The sequence below is a fragment of the Trichoderma virens genome (genome assembly GCF_000170995.1).
Source record: "Trichoderma virens Gv29-8 chromosome Unknown TRIVIscaffold_87, whole genome shotgun sequence".
Classification (NCBI taxonomy): Eukaryota; Fungi; Ascomycota; class Sordariomycetes; order Hypocreales; family Hypocreaceae; genus Trichoderma; species Trichoderma virens.
The window spans coordinates 278,509-298,081 of NW_014013662.1; the positions used below are offsets into that span (position 1 = coordinate 278,509).

At 53.1% G+C, this 19,573-nt stretch overlaps 6 protein-coding genes across 6 annotated transcripts; 2 read left to right on the plus strand and 4 right to left on the minus strand.

Moving 5' to 3' along the window:
- Window positions 1–146: 146 nt before the first annotated feature.
- On the plus strand, window positions 147–1,588 carry TRIVIDRAFT_194423 (uncharacterized protein; the record flags this gene model as incomplete). Its single annotated transcript, XM_014096640.1, has 3 exons — window positions 147–785; window positions 875–1,045; window positions 1,580–1,588. 3 exons carry the CDS (start codon window positions 147–149, stop codon window positions 1,586–1,588), a joined length of 819 nt encoding a protein of 272 aa, XP_013952115.1.
- Window positions 1,589–1,748: 160 nt separating this feature from the next.
- TRIVIDRAFT_44508 (uncharacterized protein) lies at window positions 1,749–6,445 on the minus strand (the record flags this gene model as incomplete). Its single annotated transcript, XM_014096641.1, has 4 exons — window positions 1,749–2,474; window positions 2,529–2,980; window positions 3,050–4,153; window positions 4,189–6,445. 4 exons carry the CDS (start codon window positions 6,443–6,445, stop codon window positions 1,749–1,751), a joined length of 4,539 nt encoding a protein of 1,512 aa, XP_013952116.1.
- Window positions 6,446–8,293: 1,848 nt separating this feature from the next.
- TRIVIDRAFT_67141 (uncharacterized protein) lies at window positions 8,294–8,764 on the plus strand (the record flags this gene model as incomplete). Its single annotated transcript, XM_014096642.1, has 2 exons — window positions 8,294–8,421; window positions 8,509–8,764. The coding sequence occupies 2 exons, from the start codon at window positions 8,294–8,296 to the stop codon at window positions 8,762–8,764; spliced, it is 384 nt and encodes a 127-aa protein (XP_013952117.1).
- A 2,181-nt stretch (window positions 8,765–10,945) lies between these two features.
- TRIVIDRAFT_44742 (uncharacterized protein) lies at window positions 10,946–11,730 on the minus strand (the record flags this gene model as incomplete). The annotated part of the gene is made up of 3 exons (XM_014096643.1): window positions 10,946–11,067; window positions 11,123–11,552; window positions 11,614–11,730. Coding segments are annotated over 3 exons (669 nt in total), but the record flags the coding sequence as incomplete, so codon positions are not given.
- Window positions 11,731–14,330: 2,600 nt separating this feature from the next.
- Window positions 14,331–17,484, minus strand: TRIVIDRAFT_194426 (uncharacterized protein; the record flags this gene model as incomplete). Its single annotated transcript, XM_014096644.1, has 3 exons — window positions 14,331–14,445; window positions 14,727–15,203; window positions 15,260–17,484. 3 exons carry the CDS (start codon window positions 17,482–17,484, stop codon window positions 14,331–14,333), a joined length of 2,817 nt encoding a protein of 938 aa, XP_013952119.1.
- A 265-nt stretch (window positions 17,485–17,749) lies between these two features.
- Window positions 17,750–18,814, minus strand: TRIVIDRAFT_83087 (uncharacterized protein; the record flags this gene model as incomplete). Its single annotated transcript, XM_014096645.1, has 1 exon — window positions 17,750–18,814. One exon carries the CDS (start codon window positions 18,812–18,814, stop codon window positions 17,933–17,935), a length of 882 nt encoding a protein of 293 aa, XP_013952120.1.
- Between the last annotated feature and the right edge of the window lie 759 nt (window positions 18,815–19,573).

Sequence of the window (19,573 nt, forward strand, 5' to 3'; positions counted from 1 at the left end):
CTGCCTACAGGTACTAGGTAGGTATACTCCGTACTAATTCACTGAATGACGAAATCATCACATGACACTCACCCACGCAACTACAGCCCATCTCCAACTTGGCATTCAACTCTCCAAACCACCAAAACCCCACCATCACCACCCAAATGTCAGCCTCACCTCCTCCTCCTCCTGATCCTCCTCCTCCTCCCCCCGAAGACGCCGACTCCTACTCTCACTCCCTCCCCCAACACGCCGCAAACCCCCTCCTCGCCTCCTTCACCTCCTTCCTCACCATCGCCATCCACTCGCTGCTCTACCACCGCCGCCTCTACCCGGAAACATCCTTCCTCGCCGCCCGCGCCTACAACCTCCCCGTCCGCCAGTCCCGCCACCCGGGCCTCTGCGCCTGGATCTCCGACGCCGTCGCCGCCGTCGCCGTCCAGCTGCGCGCGGGCGCCGTCCGCCGCATCGTCCTCGCCGTGCACTCTCCCGCGCCGCAAGCAGCGGTTCGCGAGAGATGGGTTTTCGACGTCCACCGCTTTCCGGCTTGGGGCGAGGCGGAAACAGATGCGCCTACTTCACACCAACAGCAACAGCAGCAGGAGGAGGATGACGATGAGCCCATGGAGGAAGACGTGGAGGACGTTGCCGACGAGCAGCTCAACTGGGCCGACATTCACGAAGCATTGAGAGCGGCCCTGCAAAGACTCGCATACGCAGCTCAAGGCGCGCCCAAGCTCCCCCCAGGATGCACATTCACGCTTGCTCTAGAGCTACGAGACGAAGCCGAGGCCCCCATAGGTGTAAGCAGAACTGACAAAGCCAAAAAGAAAAAAAAAAAGACGAGAGCTACCCCCAGATTCATCAAAGAACGCCGGCTAACACTCTGCAGTATCCCCAGCCATGGATCCCTTCCGAGACCCCTCTGCAACCTCCTACTGCGGTGAAGCCGCACCAGGGCGGATCGCTGCGAGGAGCTGCCACGAAGCCCGTTCGCTCTGTAAGAGCTGATCCCCTCTTCTTTGAGTGTTGGCTCGAACAAGGTCCTCCAGATGTCGAGGCTGTAAGTTCCAATAGCGGCGTGGTGACGAACACATCATCAGAAGTAATATCACAGTGAGACTCTTTAAAAAAAAAAACACTGAAGAAAAGAACAATTAAAAATAGAAATGTGAACGAAGAACAATACTAATATAGTAAAAATTAATTGCGTTTGCTTCGTCATAACATCTTCGTCTTGCTATGATTCGTCCCGTAATCTACCCTTTCATATCAAAGATTAAAATAAGAGAGAAAGTATAAAAAACAACAAAAAAGCTGCCCATTCTAAAACACATATCCCATTTGGGGCCATGAAAGAAAAAGCAACAACCTGAAAAAAAGATTGGAAAACCCCTCCCCCAAATTTCATAAAAGACAGAACCCCTCACCCGAGACTCCCCTATTCGCATGCTTTGAACCCTCCCAACCCCCCTTTAAATTCCAGAGCTCTGTTCTGCGGAATAGTAGTATACAGCAGTTTTTCTCTTATTTTTTTGGTGTGCCATCATCGCCTGTGTCTATTAAAAAAAAAGAAGATTTTGGGAAAAAAAAAAAGAAGACGTGAGAACCAAAGGGTAAAAAAACGAGCCGACATTACCATGCCATCATCATAAAAACCAGAAAGCACCAAATCAAAATCCTCTCCAAAAACAGAGGAAGAATAAAAAGAGTAAAAATCCCCACATCATCATCACCGTGTCAAGCATCATCAAGAGCATTGCCCCTTATTCTGTCCCCTTCAGCGCCGCCCGTAGGCTAATCATCTCGCGCTTCAGTCGCGCGTTCTCCTTCTTCATCTTGGCAAGCTCTTCTCCTTGTGTCTTGAGCTTGACAATCAGCTCCTCCTTGTCTTCTTTGCCCTTGCCCTTGAGCGCCTTGACAATCTTTGCGAGCTCGGTATTGAACCGTTCGTATAGCAGCTCGTTCTCTGCCACGGCCTCCTTGTGTAGCTGGTCAATTGACCGCATCTTGGATTCGGTTGTCTTGAGGGTAATTTCCACGTCTCGCTGCAGCTCATCCTGTCTATCGCGCAGCTCCTGCATCACACCGGGCATGCGGTCCTCCAGCGAGGCTACCGAGGAAGCCAACAGCTGGAGGTTGGCTGCCTGGGAATCGGACAAGCTATCACCATTCACTCGTGCCATTTCCTCTCCAATCTTGAACAGTTCCGACTGCAGCATGGCGTCCGCTTCGCCCACGGCAGTCTTCTCCGTCTGTAATCTCTCCCGTAGCTTTTGCGGGGATTGAAGCCGGAGCTTCTGCGCCCCAGACCGTATCGGGCTGATATTGGGCTGTCGACTCGGTGATTCGCCAGACGAGCTTCCGGGCCGGATGGGCTTCGGCGGCAGCAGCGTGGGGATATTTGACGTCGATAGCGTCTTGGTGTGCGTCGGCTTCGGCCTCCTGTACGGGGGCGGATCTTGTCTGGTCGGTGAATTCCCACGCATCGCCTGTTCCAGCTTGGCCTGAATCTCCTTGATTGGGGACCCTGCTCTCATCCGGACGCTGCCGTAAATGTCCGCCGAGGCAATGTTTTCCTTTTGTCGAGGTGATTTAAGTAGTGATGAGTCGGGACTCAAGAGTATGTTCGGGGTGGGGATCACATTGGGGCTGCCGTTGACCCTTTCCGATGTTTCCTTTGTGTTTTGCAGAGGCTGTAGCGCATTTTCCCTCTCCTCGGCTTCTCTCTCTTCTTGGATGCTCTCAGTCTCCAGCAGCGACGGGAGATCCGACAGGGAGCTTCTCCTCTTGTAATGTCTCCTGGGTGATCCGGGGGTTGGCGGTTCGGAAGCAGGCTCGCCAATCGTATCGAGCGGGAACTCTGCGCGATGCGCGCTGGGTGGTCTGGTCAGCTCCTCAAAGGCACTAGCTACGTGGACCCTGTCTCCAGATCCCGGCCTGCCCAGTGTAAATCTCTTCTGAATATTGTTGTCGTCTATTGACCGTTGACGCAGAGCTTGTTGCATCGTCGCCCTAGACATGCTCGCGCTCTCGCCAGCGGCCGAATTCCGGTGCTTGCCGAGACTTCTCCAGACAGAGTTGCGCTCCTCCTTGGAGTTGGAGTTTTGCCGGAGCAGCATGTCCAACCCGAATTTGCGGCGCAGGGACGATGTGTTGGAGGTCACGGATCCCTGGTGGGATTTGTTGCCGCCGCCAACACCGCCGCCGGGGCCGCCGTTTGCGCGTGACTGGAACGACTCGATCAGAGCCAAGTCGGCCAAACTAAAGCCAGCATACGTGGGCTCGCCAAATATCCTATCACAGTCGTCCACCAGGCGATCCAGCAGGTTGATGTAATTCGCCGCTGTGCCATCGGTAACTAGCATCTCCGAAAACGCCAAGGTCAGCGCGCCGCGATCGCTATCGTTGCTGCAGCCGTCCAGGAGATCGGCCAGCAGCTTGATGAGAGCCGTGAAAGCCCTCCGGTTTTGTGGAGCCAGCTCCTTGAACAAGAAGTTGACAAAATCGGCAAACTCGCCCGGAACCCTCTTGTTGGCTCGCTCCTGTAGGGTGTCGAGCATCTTGATCGTCGTTACCGGCCCAATCTGTTCAGCCCAGGCAATGTGGAGAAAGTTCTCAAAAGCCGTGAAGACGACTTCAGTTCCGACATCGTTGGCCACTTCCACCTCGAACGGATTCTCAATAAGTCGATTGTACAAGTCGTTCACCAGCAATTCATCGGCCATGGCGCGGTGCATCAAGGTCCTGCCGTGGATAGAGCCCTTGCGATATTGAAGTGCCGTCGTGAAGGCCTCAAACGTCTGCTCTAGCCGAACAAGTGGATTTTCCGGCATGACCTCTTCCAACGGCCGACGCGAGTTGTCTCGACCCCTGATAGAACCGTACATGGAATGATGGCTGTCCGCTCGTTGGATAGAGGCCTGGCTATGGTGCTTGATTTCGGAAAGAGTCGTCTCGGAAGCGTTGTTGGAACCGCCACCACTCCATAGGCTTGTGAATAGCTTGACGGGGGACGCCGCTAAGAAGGAACGGGTCTTTTCTGCACGATTAGATAGACATAGAGTCCGTAGCGTTTTGGAATTGTACGAAACCATGGGAGCCGTGAGATTTCGGTTAGAAACGTTGAACTGGACACTCAAGAGCTGCATTACTGAACGGGGAGTTAGCACTTGAGAAACAAAGGGGGCAGAACAAAAAACTCACTTCGTCTTGACATGGTTGGAAGCAAGTCTTCCAGAGCCACGTCGTCCTGATACTGCTTCCCGTTGAGGCCCACGGTGAGCAGGGAGATCCTCTTCATATTCTTGCTCGCCACATTAATGACAACCTCGACGCCATAGTGCCCGACTGGAGCACCCTTAGTTCCCTTCTCGTGGTCCACCACCACGCGGATAAAAGCGGGTTCCCGTCGCCCCTCGATGAGTTGATCGGCGCCCTCCTGGAATATCGCCGCGTGCAGTCCCAAGTTGTTCTCAGGCATCCGGACCGAGCGCAAAGTCCAGCGAGGGTCTTCCCTCTCCGTCTCGGGAAACCGCGCCTCGATCCGAGCCTTGACAACGTCTTCGCTCCACTTTGCGGCTTTGCCCTCAAAGGATTCCTGCAGCAAGAAGCATCGCGATGTGATGGCCTTGGGGACCTTGTGCTCACCAGGGTGCATGCCCTTCATCTCTGCGCTCGACGTCATCCAGACGAGGTGGCCATCTGCCGATTCCGTAAAGCGAACATCGGCAAGGTGATGCCATCCGGTAAATATGAATTCGTAATGGCCCGGGCCACCAGCTGCGTTCGTCATGGAGATGAGCAGTTCAGCCGCCGAGGGCTTGTCGATCTCGCGCAACAAATCTCGGCCCGTCATATTATTATCGCCCGATTTCCTCAGCATGACTATGTAATCGGAGAACAAGAGGAAGATGCCGGCGTCATCGGAGTCGACGGTGGCCTGGTACGGTGGCGAGAGCTCCAAAAAGTCGGCGGCCAGGATGAGGCGGCCCTGGGGTTCAAGGTCGGCGGGCCACGCCTCGACCATATTTCGAAGTCGGTTGGCGACGTGCGGTTTGTCCGGCAGGGGGTCGTCCATGGAGCAGATGTTGGTGATGATGTCTCGTGCCTTGAGCATGGGCTGCAGCGCCGGGTGTGTGATGGGAAGCGAAGCGATAATCTGGTCAATCAGCAGGCTGTAACGCGGCAGCCTCTGGACGGGCTCAATGAGGAGTGAGCGAATGGTCTGCTCGCCCGCCTGGCTCACGCGCTGTCGGAAACTCGACTGCTGGTCCAAAAAGGAATTCAGCAGTGTCGGGAAGTGCTGGCTAGCCTTGATGTAGTCCTGGTAGCACTGCGTAAACTTGGGGAACCACTCGAGGAACAGCTTGGCCATGGCCAAGGCGCCAAGCGGATCCTTGACCCGGACGGGATTGCTGCCCGCCTTTGTCGATGACGAAAGGTTCATTGTGGGAAATTCCATGTCCTTGACGGCGTCCTCTTCTGTCTCATCCATGATCTTGCGCAGCTCTTCGACAAAGGCCGAGTTGACCTGCAGAATACCGTCTGATGACTTGGGGAACAGCTTCTCCAGCTCCTCCTCGGACGGGCTCAGACTCTCGAGGGATCGGGTTTTTGACTTGTTTCGAAAGTCATTGGCCACCGTCTTGACCAGCTCCTGCACCTTGAGCACGTAGCGCTCCTCGGTGTCGACGAGCTCGCCCATCTTCATGCGCAGCTCAATCTTTTGGTCCTTGGTAAAGGTCTTGTTGCGGTTCAGCGGCGTGGGCTTGGAGGGCGCGCGCCGCAGCTTGCTGGTGGGTAGGAAGACGGGCTCGCCAAACAGCTTGACGAGCGGTGTATAGGCTCCGTACTGGCGCAGCGTCGGGTCGATGATGTCGTCCTCGTCATCGGGCATGTCCTCGAGCTCTGACGGCGGGGGCGGTACTATGGACCCCGGCGGCAGGATCAGGTCAATGTCGACGTTGCTCACATGCTGGGTCTGCAGGGCCTCGTCCAGGGTGGCAACGACATCGACGGTGTTTTCGCTCTTGACCATCTCCTTGACCAGGTCGGCGGCGTGTTGCTCGCTGAAGAGGGTCGGGGCGCTGCCGGGGCGCTTCCCCTTGGGCGGGTAGACGGCCTTGAGGTGGTTCTTGACATTGTCGGGCAGCTCCTTGAAGTAGCGGAACAGGCCAAACGCCAGGCCACGGTAGACCTCGTCGCCCTGGAACTCGCGCGGCAGGTGATTGACGACGCTGTAGAATGGGGAGCTGGGCGAGATGGTGATGCGCGGGAAGGACTGGAAGCCGGCGGGGGTGAAGACGTGGACCTGGACGCGGGAGCTGTTGAGCGTGTAGTTGGCCGTGGTCGAGGGCCCGTGGAAGATGAGGACGGGCAGCTGGCCCAGCAGAGGGTCGGGGGCGTGGTAGAGAGCAATGTGCTCGGGCGAGAGCGCCAGCTCGTCCGTAACCCGCACCATGGTGTCGTGTCTGGTCAGTGGGCGGCGCTCATAGCCCGACGGCCTGGGTGGCGATGTCTGGAGGAGATGATGAGATGATTCGGGAGCGTTTCGGTGTGCTTGTGAGTGTCGTTGTTTGGAGTGTTTTGGTTTTGGTTTGTTGACGGTGTCTTGTCACCAGCTGGCCACCTGTAGCGTGTCGGTTTCCCGCCTGTTCGTTGTGCTGTTGGCCTCGTCAAGGCCGCGGGTTGCTCGCTTCGGGATCGCTTGTTTGGTTCGGTCTGGGACTGCAGCAGAAAATTGGGATGTGGGATGAAGAATGCGGGATGGAGATCTGTGTCCAGAAACAACGGCCCAGAAAGAGTCAAGGCTGGGAGGGGTGACATGGGCGGCCAGGGGTGGGCCCAGGCTATTTGTTTAGGTCCCGTCACCAAGTAAACATGCTAAGCCCGGCGGTGGCTTGCTCCGGCGGTAGGAAACCGATGGGTGATGGGGATTGAAAAAATTAATTCGAATTCAAAAATGCTAGTAGTACGAGTAGTAGTCTAGCAACAGCGGCGGTTAGCTATCCACAGGCTCGGATCGGATCTGCAAATGGCGGGCGCCTCGTTCTGGTTGCCGTGGAAGCGGCCGTTTGGGTTTGGAGGATTGAGTTTTGAGTTTTTGGGGGCTGAAGAGAAAAAATAAAAAATAAAAAATAAAAAATCAAAATGGAAAGAAAAAAAGAGAAACCTTCAGAGGCGCGCATATGCTCCGTCCGTGCTTCGCCTAGCAGATACGCAACAGGTGCTTAAACGAGAAAATAAGATGAATGTGGGCAACGGCCGGAATCTTGCGAAATCATGGACTTACCAAGGGGCCTGGCCTTGTCCAGCGCGGCGTTAAGAAGGGACCTGTCGTTAGTGCAGCTGGCAGCTAATAGCAGCTACCTAGTAGCAGCTAGCAGTAGCAGCAGGCCGTATCGTACTATTGACTGCAGCCAAGAGAGCCGACAATGCGGGCATAATCGTAAGAGGAAGAGCCAGAGAGCCAGGGATGAGTGAGAAAAGAAGAGCTGCTCATGGCAGTATGAAGGATTCAACATGGAAGATCAGATCCCTGCCCGCCCTCGAAAATAGACACCGCTCTCGGAACATTATGGTGCAAACACCCAGCTGAAAAGATTGCCGTCCTCAGTCCCTGAACTGATTGACGCCTGTCTCGCGAACCCCCCAGCAACCACCCCCGCTGTTTTATAATGAGACAGGCCCTGTGAAACGGAGCAGGTCCCCTGGAAACGCCGGTGCTAGTGAGATTTGAGGGGAGCTATCGAAGCTCAGCTTGGACCTGGCGCGTAGCACTGGCACTGTACCTTGCGAGTACCGCTGTCCGCAAGAACCCCGCCAGTTGCTGGAATTCTTTAGCGCAGAGGACGGGTGTACAAACGAGGTACCAGGCGCCGTGGGCATGACGTCGCATCATTGGCTAGGTACGGAGTACCTCGAGGAAATGTTTTCTGTCCAGCTTCAGCCTCATCTCATTCCTCATCTGCCTCTACCTACTAAAGTCGTATACTTTACTCCCCCTCTCACTCACTCAATTTACATATACGCACCCCATCTTTAACCTCATTTCATCCCATCATCATCATCATCATCATCCGTCATCATCATCATCAACTCCCCCAAATCCCAAAACAAATCATCAACCCCGACCCACGGAAATTTAAACCCTTCTCAACTCATTCTATTAGACCCCGCTTCCATCTCACTCAACCCCCCCTACCCTACCTTTCCCTCTCTCGTAATCAATCATATCGGCGATATTCATTAATCGTCATTACAATCCAACCCCATCAACGCTCCACAAGGTCCCCGTCAAAAAATCGCAATGTCAATCTCCAGCTCCCAGGCCACGGACAAAATCCCCCTCCACCACAGACCCGACGACACCGGCTACCGCCTCATCGAGCTGCCTCCCGAACTGGAAAGTCTTCTCGAATCGGAAAATGCTCCCGTGTTTGTCATACCCATCCATCATCATGATTTACTCTCTCTCTCTCTCTCTCTTTAGCCTATAACAGGTACTCATCAAGCTCTCTCCAGCCTCACTCTAGAACCCTCCGAGACATCAGCCCTCCTCAAGACCCCCGATAGGACATACGCCCTCCGCCAGAAAAACACGTCCAACTCCGTCATCCTCCTCTCCCCCACGCCAGACCAAGGCATGGCCGCCATTTCCACCATCCACGAAACCGTCGAGCTGGAGCTGGTGCCCCAGGCTACCTCTACTTCGGGCGGCCCGCTCAAGAACACCGGCAGCAGGGGCAAATGGCACGAAATGTTCGGCAAGGGACGATGATCGAACTGAACTGTCACCAGATGTAATCGGTAAAGAAGAGTTTTAGCGGTAAACTTCAAGTGTTGTATACAGATTGCTACGGCTCATGATGAAGCACCGATATACTGAGCTGCATGGCATTTCATTAACTATCAACAAGTATAACCTCTAATTATCATGATGCTACTTGGCAAATAAACAGGAGCAGCCCGTCCTTGTCCTAGCTCTGCAATGCTGTCCTCAAGAATGATCACGGCCTTTTGCACACCCCGTCGAACCGCCGACAACCTCGTTCTTACCCTCACGGATTCATATGAGATCGGTCACAATTAGTCCAAAATATATATTATCCAGTCATTAGCTAAAACACTGGATGCAGCCCTTTATTGGCTCGCTGCTTCTATTTGACATTCTATGCCATCATGAGCATAATCTCTATTCCTCTGGGTTCTATTGTCCCTGATCCTGACGACGGCGGCGGCGACGACGACTCCTATCACCCACTTCAAGAAGATCCTGCCGTATGTGTTGCATACGACGCCACCAACCACCCTCTGGGACATACTACTGCCCGTGGTGCCGATGTTGTCTCCAATCACCCTCCTCGGCGATGGCCGCCATCAACCCATGTCCTTCTCGAATTTCATACCGGCCCTGCTGTTGTGCTTCCACCTGTGGTTGATGTCGTGGAAGTGCCTGCTGCTGTGCTCCCAATAGGTTGAGTGGCCGATAGTGCGGAGCTATTTCCAGGGTTCCAAGGTTCGCTCCAAGCGGAGGCATCCTCACGGTTGCAGCGTGCGCCCCAAATGTAGGTATTCCCATGGTTGAAAGGGGCGTCCCAAGCGGAGGTATTCCCATCTGTGAAAGGTGACTGAGGGCCTCATCACGGGAGCGAAATAACGCTTCCTCCAGCGCGACCCATGGTGAAGGTTCTTGCTGTAACTGCTGTAACTGCTGCAGTGCTGCTTGCTCATGTATCTGCGCCAGTGTTTGGCCCTGTGCCTGCCCATGCCCTTGCACCTGCTGCTGTGCCTCTTGCTGCGCCATTTGCATTGCCTGTTGCTGTATCCTCTGCTGCCCTTGCTGGTGGAATTGATTCTGAGCTCTCATAAGCAATCGCAGATGTTCCTGTCGTCTCGCCTGCATCAAAGCGTGCTGTTGGTATTGCACTGTCCCTGGTTGTCCGCGTTGCACCTGCTCTTGTGCCCGCATGCGCTGGAGATGCTGTGCCTGTATTTCTGCATGATGATGTGCCCGCATGAGCTGTAAGTTGACCGGTTGTTGTTGTTGTTGTTGTTGTTGTTGTTGTTGTTGTTGTTGTTGTTGTTGTTGTTGTTGTTGTTGTTCCATCGCCTGATTCATTAATATGTTCTGTTGGTGAATGGCCGCCATGTGCCGAGCATTGTCAGCTTGTGTTTGCTGCAAAATAGCCTGATGTTGTTGTTGTTGTAGGGTCAGTTGTTGCTGAACATTGGGTTGCTGTTGTTGTTGCTGCTGCTGCTGCTGTCCACGGGGCCACAGCCCAAGTTCATTTGCATTGCCAATGCGAAAATTGAATTGGGGCTGTTGTTGTTGTGCCAAACCGTTGGCTGGCTGAACAGGATATAGGTTCGGCACTGCGAGGTGTGGTCGAGGTGTCCGGGGCATCTCGAGGTTCTCGATTTCCACCGCTTCATTTACCACTATTCTCTGTCGCTTGTTAGGCCTCTCTTGCTCATCTTGAGATTCATCTTGAGCCTCATCTTGAGCCTCATCTTGTTGTGAATCAACGTCGGAATCATACTCGTGGCCGCCCTCGTAACCGTCCTCGTAGTCATCTTCGTAGTCATCTTCGTAGCCATCTTGAGAGCCATCCTGAGAGCCATCCTCAGAATCATCTTGAACGCCATTTTGAAGGTCATCCTCGTTACCGTCTTGGGCGCCGTCTTGGGCGCCGTCTTGCGGTGCATTCGGCGGCGCGTTGCGCTGCACGTTCCGCGGCCCAACTCGCACTGCATTTTGTTCAAACATTCTCAATATCCCTGCTCGGCCTCTTTTATTCGATACTGGTGCTTTTGGTATCTCCAGATACTGGGCATCGATTTCTGGATGTTCATTGGCCAAACGCTCGCGCGTTTGTTTCGCGGCAGCATCAACCTCTCGGGTGTAGCGATGCTCGGCATCATCGTACAGTGGGCAGGCCTTGACTCCTACTTCCGTTTTCGGGCGATTCTCCTTGAAATGGGTGTAATCACAATTCTCGGAGCACACGTCACATTGGATGTTGCCGCAGCGTGTGCAGGACACCTTGTTGCATCCCACAGACTTGATAAACGGTGTATCACCTAAACAAGACATAACATTAGCTGCCGAAAGGAGGGAGACGACTAAGCGCCTTACACTTGTTGCATGTTCGAATCAGCGCGGCAGACATGGCCTCTTCAATCTCGTGCCGTGCCGAAACGCCAGCCTTTTGCGCAGCTTCCTGGCACGAGATCGGCACATGTGTTTCGGCCCTGCACAGTCTACAGCTCACGACTAGACAATCTGGATTCTGGCAAGGAAATTCTCTATTTTCCTCCGTGGGGCCGCAGATTGCGGCAAATGGACAAAATGGACATTTCACGAGCCCCTCGATGTTTGCGGATCGCAGCACGGCATCCTGTTCAATGAGTTCGAGGGCCCTCACCAGGCCTTCGTCTAAGAACTTGGCGCGCTCCGAGAGTGAAAAAGCCGCCGAGCAGTCGTCCAGCGATAAACACTGCAGCTGGTATCTAGATTGGCCAATCAATTCTTCAGCAAGCTTGCGAGGGCATTTCATACAGAAGAGCTGGAAAGAAACCATGTCAGTCGTGTGCATCTGGCCATCCGCGTGCAATCTTGGCACTTACATGATTGGGCTCGCCCTCGCAGCTGACCATTCTACTCAATGGGAACTCCACAAAGCAACATTCACATTCTCGCATAAGCCCATGATCCTTGGCATGCTGATACTCGGCCTCCTTCATTCTTTGACCCAGCTTCAGGTGTGCTTGAAATTCATAATAATGTCGGGATTCCTGCAGTTCTGTCTGCATCGATTCCTCGACATCGGCGGGTACTTGTTCATATGGTTCGGGAACAGGTGAGCCATGTATCCGTCCATGGCCATCAGCCTCGCTTTGTTCCGTTGGTGTCGTCTCCCGGAGAGTCATATATGTCAAGAATATACTGTGTCCGTTGTCGCTCATGGCGCCGGAAACGACTTCGGATGAATGATGGGGAAACTCTTTCTGAAGCAGCTGGTACCTAAGGGGCAGTCAGAAGTCTGCTCAACGGCATTTACATGAGTACTCATCCCCGTCGAGGCCAGCTCACATTCTCTGCGCCTTCTCCCCTGTTGGCGCCTCTCTCGAGTCATTGTCGTATTTGGTCCTAATGTCTCTCACTTCCTGCATCTCGTCTCTCGGTTCGATGCGTTTCCCCTCAGCATCTCGCTTCTTCTTCCGTCTTGGATATGCGAATCCCTCATCAGCTTGATCAAAAAGTTCTTCGGCTATGTCGTTAGCACAATAGTTCCATTTTTCTGCCAACTCTTCCAAGTAATCTGGGCAAATGTCTTGAAAAATTGACATGAGCTTCTGCAGGCATGTTTTTCGATCAGGAGGTTTAGCGTCCATGCTGTCAAGCGGAGATTGATCCATTGAACTCTGGGCAGCAGCTCAAATTCTGTAGTGCTGGAACGTGGATGCAGTCTCGTCTGTAAACCCTTTTTTGTTAGATTTTTTTTCCCATTTCGTCAAACCACCTGTGGTTGGAAGGTAATGGTAATGCGGCGGGTTCACAAGTATTTTTTCGTTGGATATCCCACAGGAAGAGGAGCACCACGCTATAGGCCCTCAGCTTCTGTCCACTAGAGCGAAGGAGTCTGGATGACCATAGATGACAACTTTATATATATTTATCAAGTCATACAGCCATATGTCAGTGGCCTGGGTGACTGTTGTAGTATCAAGGGAGTGACTTCCATTGAGTTTTAAGGCTGAGCACATCTCAGAAAAGAGTAGAGTGCGGTGCATACGTATCCATAGCAGCACCAGTCGCCAGTGGAGAGGACAGAGGAAGAGGTAAACAGAGGGAAGAAGAAGGAGAAGATGATGATGGAGGTGGTGGAGAGGGTGGAGGTGGTGGAGGTGATGATGACGATGATGATAATTTTCCCATTATGTCGGGCAGTAAGGCACAGCAAACGAAAGCAGCCAACTCACCAATGATTAGAAAGCTACTAACATACGCACAAAGTGATATATGCCAGCCCGGAAAGAAGGTATTTAGCCAGTAAACGTGTATCGCGATCCCCAGCGTTGCAGAGAATAGGAACCCAGGACGGCAGGACGGCCAGGGTGCTGGCTAGGATTGATGGGGCTCGAGATGTAGGTGCTCGAGATGAATATGTAACCCTGGTAGCGCTGGTCCAATAATAATCATACCTCGTCAGGTGCACGAAAGATGGCTGCCCAACGACAAAAGCATCGCTGTAGAAGGATATCACCGGTTGTCCGTCTAACGCTCGTCCAGGGAACGAAGAAAGAGATTGAAGTCGCAATGGCAGCCCCCCAAGGTCGCCTACACAAAGGTCGCCTACAAAGGAGAGGCAGCGCCAGTCGCTGTTCTGGCTGCCCTCTGTCTAGTGCCGGCAGTTGACGGCGCTCCAGCTCCACCCGATCCTAGTCGCAAGTCCAGGGCTCTCTCGGGCGTAAACAAAAGAGGACAGGAGGGGATAAAAATATCTGGGCCGTAGCAATGGCGATGATCGCTGCCAGGGGGGTCGTCGAGGCGGAGCGAGCGTACAGTAGGGCGGTCTTGCAGCGGCCACGGCTGGGGAAAAAAAAGAACGATGGGAGGTTAAGAGTCGAGGTTGGGAGCGAGGCACCTGATTCAATTTATGTGTCGGGAGATTGTTCCCTTGATAGGCCGGCGTTAAAGTCAAAGAGTAGCAAATACGCACAATGGTGGCGTGTTGCAGTTGTGGCGGCGGTAGCAAGTACCTGGCCATGCGGCTGCTGGCTACTGCCATCCTACCTTTGACGGCTGAGGTTGCACCACATTGGACAAAGAGCATGATGGATGACGTCCAGGGATGTACAGGTACCGCAGCTGCAGCGATCCCTGGTCTTGGGACATTTTCAGCTGCCAGGCCTCCCTTGTCCGTGTCTGGAGTAGCTGCTGATCGATCTGCCCAGATTGCCAGAGCAATCGCGGGAATAGCCAGAATTGGGGGTGGGAATTCGACGACTACGGACGGGGTGCAGCCCAAACTCTGAATAAAAGCATCAGGGCGATGGATGCTGAGTATATCAAAGCCTCAGCTGCTTTAATGGCGCCCGTATAAGTAACTACATGGAATGCCTATTAGCGGCATGATTAGGGGCAGGTGCCTTATAATACACGGCAACGGGTCCTTTATCAGAGAAATGCCCAAAAACGTGTCCAAACCTCCCATCAAATCATTCCCAAACAGATTTCAACCTACAGTGATAGGCTTTGATATGCCTTTCACGGGCAGGAATAATACATACCCATGCTTCACAAACTTTCTGTAGCCAAAGATGGGCCATTGCCATGGACCTTAAATCGCCCCAGCACAAGCGGAGACACTCCTCCGGCCGGGGCCAAAGGCTGTTCTTATGCGACAGAACGCTGCCCTAGTCCCAAGCCTTGAAAGTAAATGGTCAGCCAAGCGTCTATTCGTTAAAAGGCATTTGCACCAGCTATCAATCATGCCATGTGTCATTACACTTTCCCATCCTCCTCCCAGTCGCCATCTTCGTCATCTTCGCTATCAATGGCTTGCTGTCTTCGACGTGTTGCTCGTGCCTTGCGAGATCTCGGCGCCCGAGAGTTTGCTTGGGCTTCCGTGTCTTGGGCATCAGCTACCGCCTCGCTCTCGTCGCGGCCATCTTCCATAATAAGATCTCCATCTCCGCCCTGATCGTCTTCCTCGAGAGATGGGAAAAAGAGTGACTTCTCATGCGCCTGCTGTCCCTCGCCATCCTCTTCATAACCTTCAGGCAGAAATCCTCCAGCCATTTCTTCGCCGTGAACCTTGGGTGCCTCACTGACCTGGGCCCCTCCACGGGAGTGGCCAAAGACTGAGACACTCTCGTCGATCTCGCCGTATTCTTGCCGAATCCTCTCCACGATGCGCATTCCCATTAGAAACTTGCGCCACTTGCCCAGTGCTGCCTTGCGCCGTTTCTCATCTTCTTTTCTCACGCGTTCCGCTTCGTCTTTCTCTAGCTCTACCATTACTTTATCGTGATGCTCTTGTGCAATGACGACTCCCTGAATGACGGGGACAGCCATCCGATGGCCAAACTCAAAGTCCACCACGGCCTCTGCGTAGTCGATTCCTAGTCTCTTGCAGACTTTAACAACACCTCTAAATGGTACGTGTACTGCGCCTTCAGGGCACATGTGCTCGGCGAATAGGTCAATGTTCCTATATCTCGTGTCAGTCTTCATGATATAATGCCAATGTAAGACGGCACAACATACCCGTATTCGTTCTTTGGGATGACGCCGTCCTTGATAGGCGGCGGAATAATCCAGTCAGTTTGATCGAAGCTAAATAAACCCTGAAGCACCTTTTGCCCGGTGATCGCCTCCGTTTCCAGTATCTCCCGCTTCCGGTTGAGAGTGGCAGCGCGGTAGGGAACTCTCTTCAAGGGCTCCTCACCAGCAATTGGGGCTCGGCCTTGCTTGTGCCAGGTTTCCGCACTTTTGACGAGGACAACGTCGGATCGAAGATATACGTCCTCTTCATCTAATCTGCCGCCCTTACCTTTGTTCTTGAAAACCTTGACAGGTTCAGCACCACGCCTCAGCGCCTCCTCGCGTTTCAGGTGCCTCTCCAAGGCAAATTCCTTGGATTGCTTGTAGTACTGTAGCGTCTCTTCGCCTTCCTTGACCTCCCTCTTCTCAGCTTTTGCTGGCTTTAGGTCCGTGACGTCTTCTTGTTGGTCGACTTCTGTCAAGGGACGGTCCTTGCCTCCTCGCCTGTAGCCAGACATGGCTGACTTGAACCAATCCAGCATCTCGTAGCGCTTAACCTTGCCATGGCGATTATAGATTGGGATCTTTACAAGTGGCATCCTTGCACCCTTTGTTCGCCCTGGAAGAACCTGCCGTTTCAGATATCTTACCGTCACATCCTTGGCGGTTCCGTCTCTCGAGTACCCCACGACGTAAGCAATGACTTGTCTGGCTCTGTCAGCTTTGGCGCCACGAGGCTCAAACGTTTCGACGAGATCTCGATTTACGGCGATTGTTCCCTTCACAATGGGGTCGACTGAAAGATATTTTTTGGTGGCTGGTGATAGAATCTCGGTCCAATAATGTGGAAACTCCAGGTCTTTGTCGACCTTTTTTGTATCCAGAGTCTTGGTCGTGGTAAGATTCATGTCGACGGATTCGTCATCTGTGTCCTTATACTCGAGTTCCAAATCGTCTTCAGATTCTTTGATGGTAGAAGCAGCTGACTGCGTAGCAGAACGGGCAGAACGTGACCGAGAAGGAGTGCTGTTTTTTCCTGGCTTCTCTTTCGCTTTCTTTTTTGCTGCATCTTTCTCTGCCTTCTTCCCGGTACTTTTCGTATTAGTAGCTTTCATCGGCGTGCCTTGTTTGTTGTCGTCCTCCTCGGCATCTGCATCTTCCAATTTGTTCCATCCAAATCCGAGTGGCTGCAAGCTGGCAACCATCCGAGCATCGATGCCCAAGCCCCGAAGTAGCGCAGTGAATAACTGAGCTCCAACGTCTCTACTCCCTCTGCAGTTTGTGGCGCACTGTCGGAAATCCTCTATGCTCTCTATTCGCTCGCCAAATTCTTCATAATCTGCCTCATTGTCCTTGTACGCTTTGGTGAGTCTATCGAGGCGCTCCAGCGACATGTAGCCCCATTTACGGAGACCAGGAGTCGAGACCCGAAATCTCTGTTTCCACCAGGCGACTAGCGACCTCATAAATCGAAACAGAGGATCGCCATGGCTCATATCAATGGCTCCCTCTTCTAGCCGCTTGGCGCTTTCACCCCAATCTCGAGACTTTTGCTTCACGCTTCTCTTCTTTATCGCAGTCATCTTTGGTGGTGGCTGCGGGTCTGCCAGGCCACTGTTTCGTCTCCAACGATCTACCTCATCCCAGAGTCTGGGAGGAATGTGAGAAACCATGATTGCCTGGACTTCGGCATCGCATATCCACGAGTTCCGGATAGCATTGTGCCACAGAAGACACAGAATGTGAACGCAGTGCGTTGCATTCCGGACAAGCCGCTCTCTCTTTGAGGGTCCCTTTTTATCGCCGAATTGATTCGTCAGGGATATTCGTGTGTCCCGATTCAGTGTCAGCTCCAGATCGCCGGACGGTTCTGGGGCGTCTGGTGCAAATGTGAACTGCGGAGGGGCTTCTACATCCTCAAACTCAATATCATCGTCATCGTCTTCATCTACACCAGCATCCTCTGTTTTTTGCCGCTTGGCGAGAGGAACATCTTCGAAATCGCTGTCAGATAATGAAGAGAGGGGACTGTCGCTATCGCCGGAACCCTCAAGGCCCTGGAGGAGCGAGTCTGAACCTCCAGGTGTATGCGATGAGTCGAGGTCGTCGTAGAGCGTTCTCCTTCGCGCACCTGCCTTGGAATTTGCCTTGCTGGCGCTCGTATCAGCCGAGGCTGCGTCCTCGGGCTCAGAGGCTCTTAGTCTTTTGCGAGGCACATATGGAGGCATGTCTTCCCACACGCGAATCGTGCGATGCGAAGTCGACTTTTGGTGAGAAGTGACATGTCGTCATTGACGCGAAAATGTACGCGGGATCACGTGCCTTATTTAAGTGTGAAGGATGATAAAGCATTTGGACCTACCCTGAAGCACTAACATCGAATTGAGCAGCAATTAATTGCTTTAGGAACAAGCCATGACAAAAATTCATAGTGAGATACTGTGTTGATAGAACTGGCCTCGATGGTGTTGTGTAGCATGAATTACGTGACTGTTGAAAAGAGTATTATAACTTATATTGTATGCCAAATCAATATCGCTAGGCAGTCTACTTATGCCGCTATGCTCGCCGACTCATTGTATCCCCAATACCCCCAACCAGCTCGAAACACAGATTCGCTATTCAAAAACGCCCGTATTACCTCTTGTGTATGCCCTCTTAATCCAGTGTCTGTCATTAAACCTCAATCAAGTCCGCAGGCGCACCAACGCCTCTCAGTAACACCAGTGTATTCCCGCTCTGTATCGACGCTCCAACCTTCTCCCCATAGTCAAGAACCCTGCCTCCCTCAACATGGAACACTCGCAGCTTATCTCTCTCGTCTGAGCTCTGGTTGTTGACGTTTTGCACTTGAAGACTCCGTGCTGCCGCGTCTAGCACCCGGCCAACAACCCAATCCTTGGAGTAATAGAACTCTCCCTTAGGGAACTTGGCCTTTGCCGTCTCAGCCTCGGCTTCGACGTACACGTAGATGCGCTTCTCCGGGGCCAACTTGTCGTCTCCCTTTGCCGTCTTCTTCAGGCTGTTGACGGCGACCATCCGCGCTGCAGCTGAGCTGGGCTTGGGCTTGGGCAGCGCTCTGCCGGCCTGTTCCTTCTTGGTGGTTCCCCATGCCCGAAGCCGGTCCAGCGCGGATTTCGTCCTCTGGGCAACGTCGATCTGAAGAGGCCGCGCCCCGATTGGCGTCAAGTTCTTGCAGTTGTGGTCATCCTTGAAGCGGTGCTTCAGACAGTAGTCCCGGTTGCATGTTTCGCAGTGAACGCCCGGCGTCAGTGAAGTCCCGATGGTCGTATCGCAGTCTGGCGACGCGCAGGGCTTCTCTGAGATCTTATCCCGCAGTGTCCTCCCTTGGCCGATGGAGGGTTTTGAGAGCTGAGCCTGTCGTTTACGCTCCGCCCAGGCCCCCGCGTTTGCGCACTTGTGAGATGTTTCTGAGCGGTGATCCAGGCAGAACGTCTTGGTACAGGACTGGCAGAAAAAGGGGAGGAAATCAAGCTGATTGCAGTATTCGTACTGGCAGTGTTTGCCGACCAGGCTGGCGTCTTCTCTGTTCTTCATGATGTAGCTCGTTTCTGGAGCGTCGGAATCCGATCCTGACGCCATCTTGGGGACGTGATTAATATAAAGAAAATAAATAAGTCGCCGCAGTCTCGCTAATCCGGTTCATGTGCTATCAGGCAGAGCAACTGTCGTCACCTTGCGAGGCATGGAATCGGATCTTTGTTCGGCGCGCGGCTGACGGCGTCTCCAGTCGGCTGACCAAACGTGGCAAGGAAACCTCTGGAACCCCCTATAAGCGTCTGCTAAATTAGCGATCGCGCGCTGAAGCCCGTGCGCCGTGCTCGGTAACACTAGCGACAACGTTCTTTGTACCGTATAAGTCGGGTGATGAGCCCGAATATGCAATATGGAAGGGAATTTGACAAATGATTCGCCAAGCGACCGGGGACAAGATGAGATGAGGCGTAGATGAGGCGGTAAATAAGGCTGCTGCAGGGTCGAGTCGGCATCGCGGGGTCAAATCCGAGGCCCCACCACTTTGAACAAAGAAGCATAAACTCGTGATAGTACTCCGTACTAAGAAATAGGATTCTGGCTTACATGTGATATTATGCCGTCTGCGAACGGAGCCATCAATGTGATAGATGATAGAAGTCAAAAATGAAATAAATGCATGAATGGAGAACCAAAAAAAAAAAATCATCATCTTTATTGTATTGTATTTGTAAATTTCATCTACTGTATCCATGTTTGTATGCTCCAAAATCCAAGAGTGGAGAGCAATTGGTACGCCGCAACGCCTTATCCCATTCATAT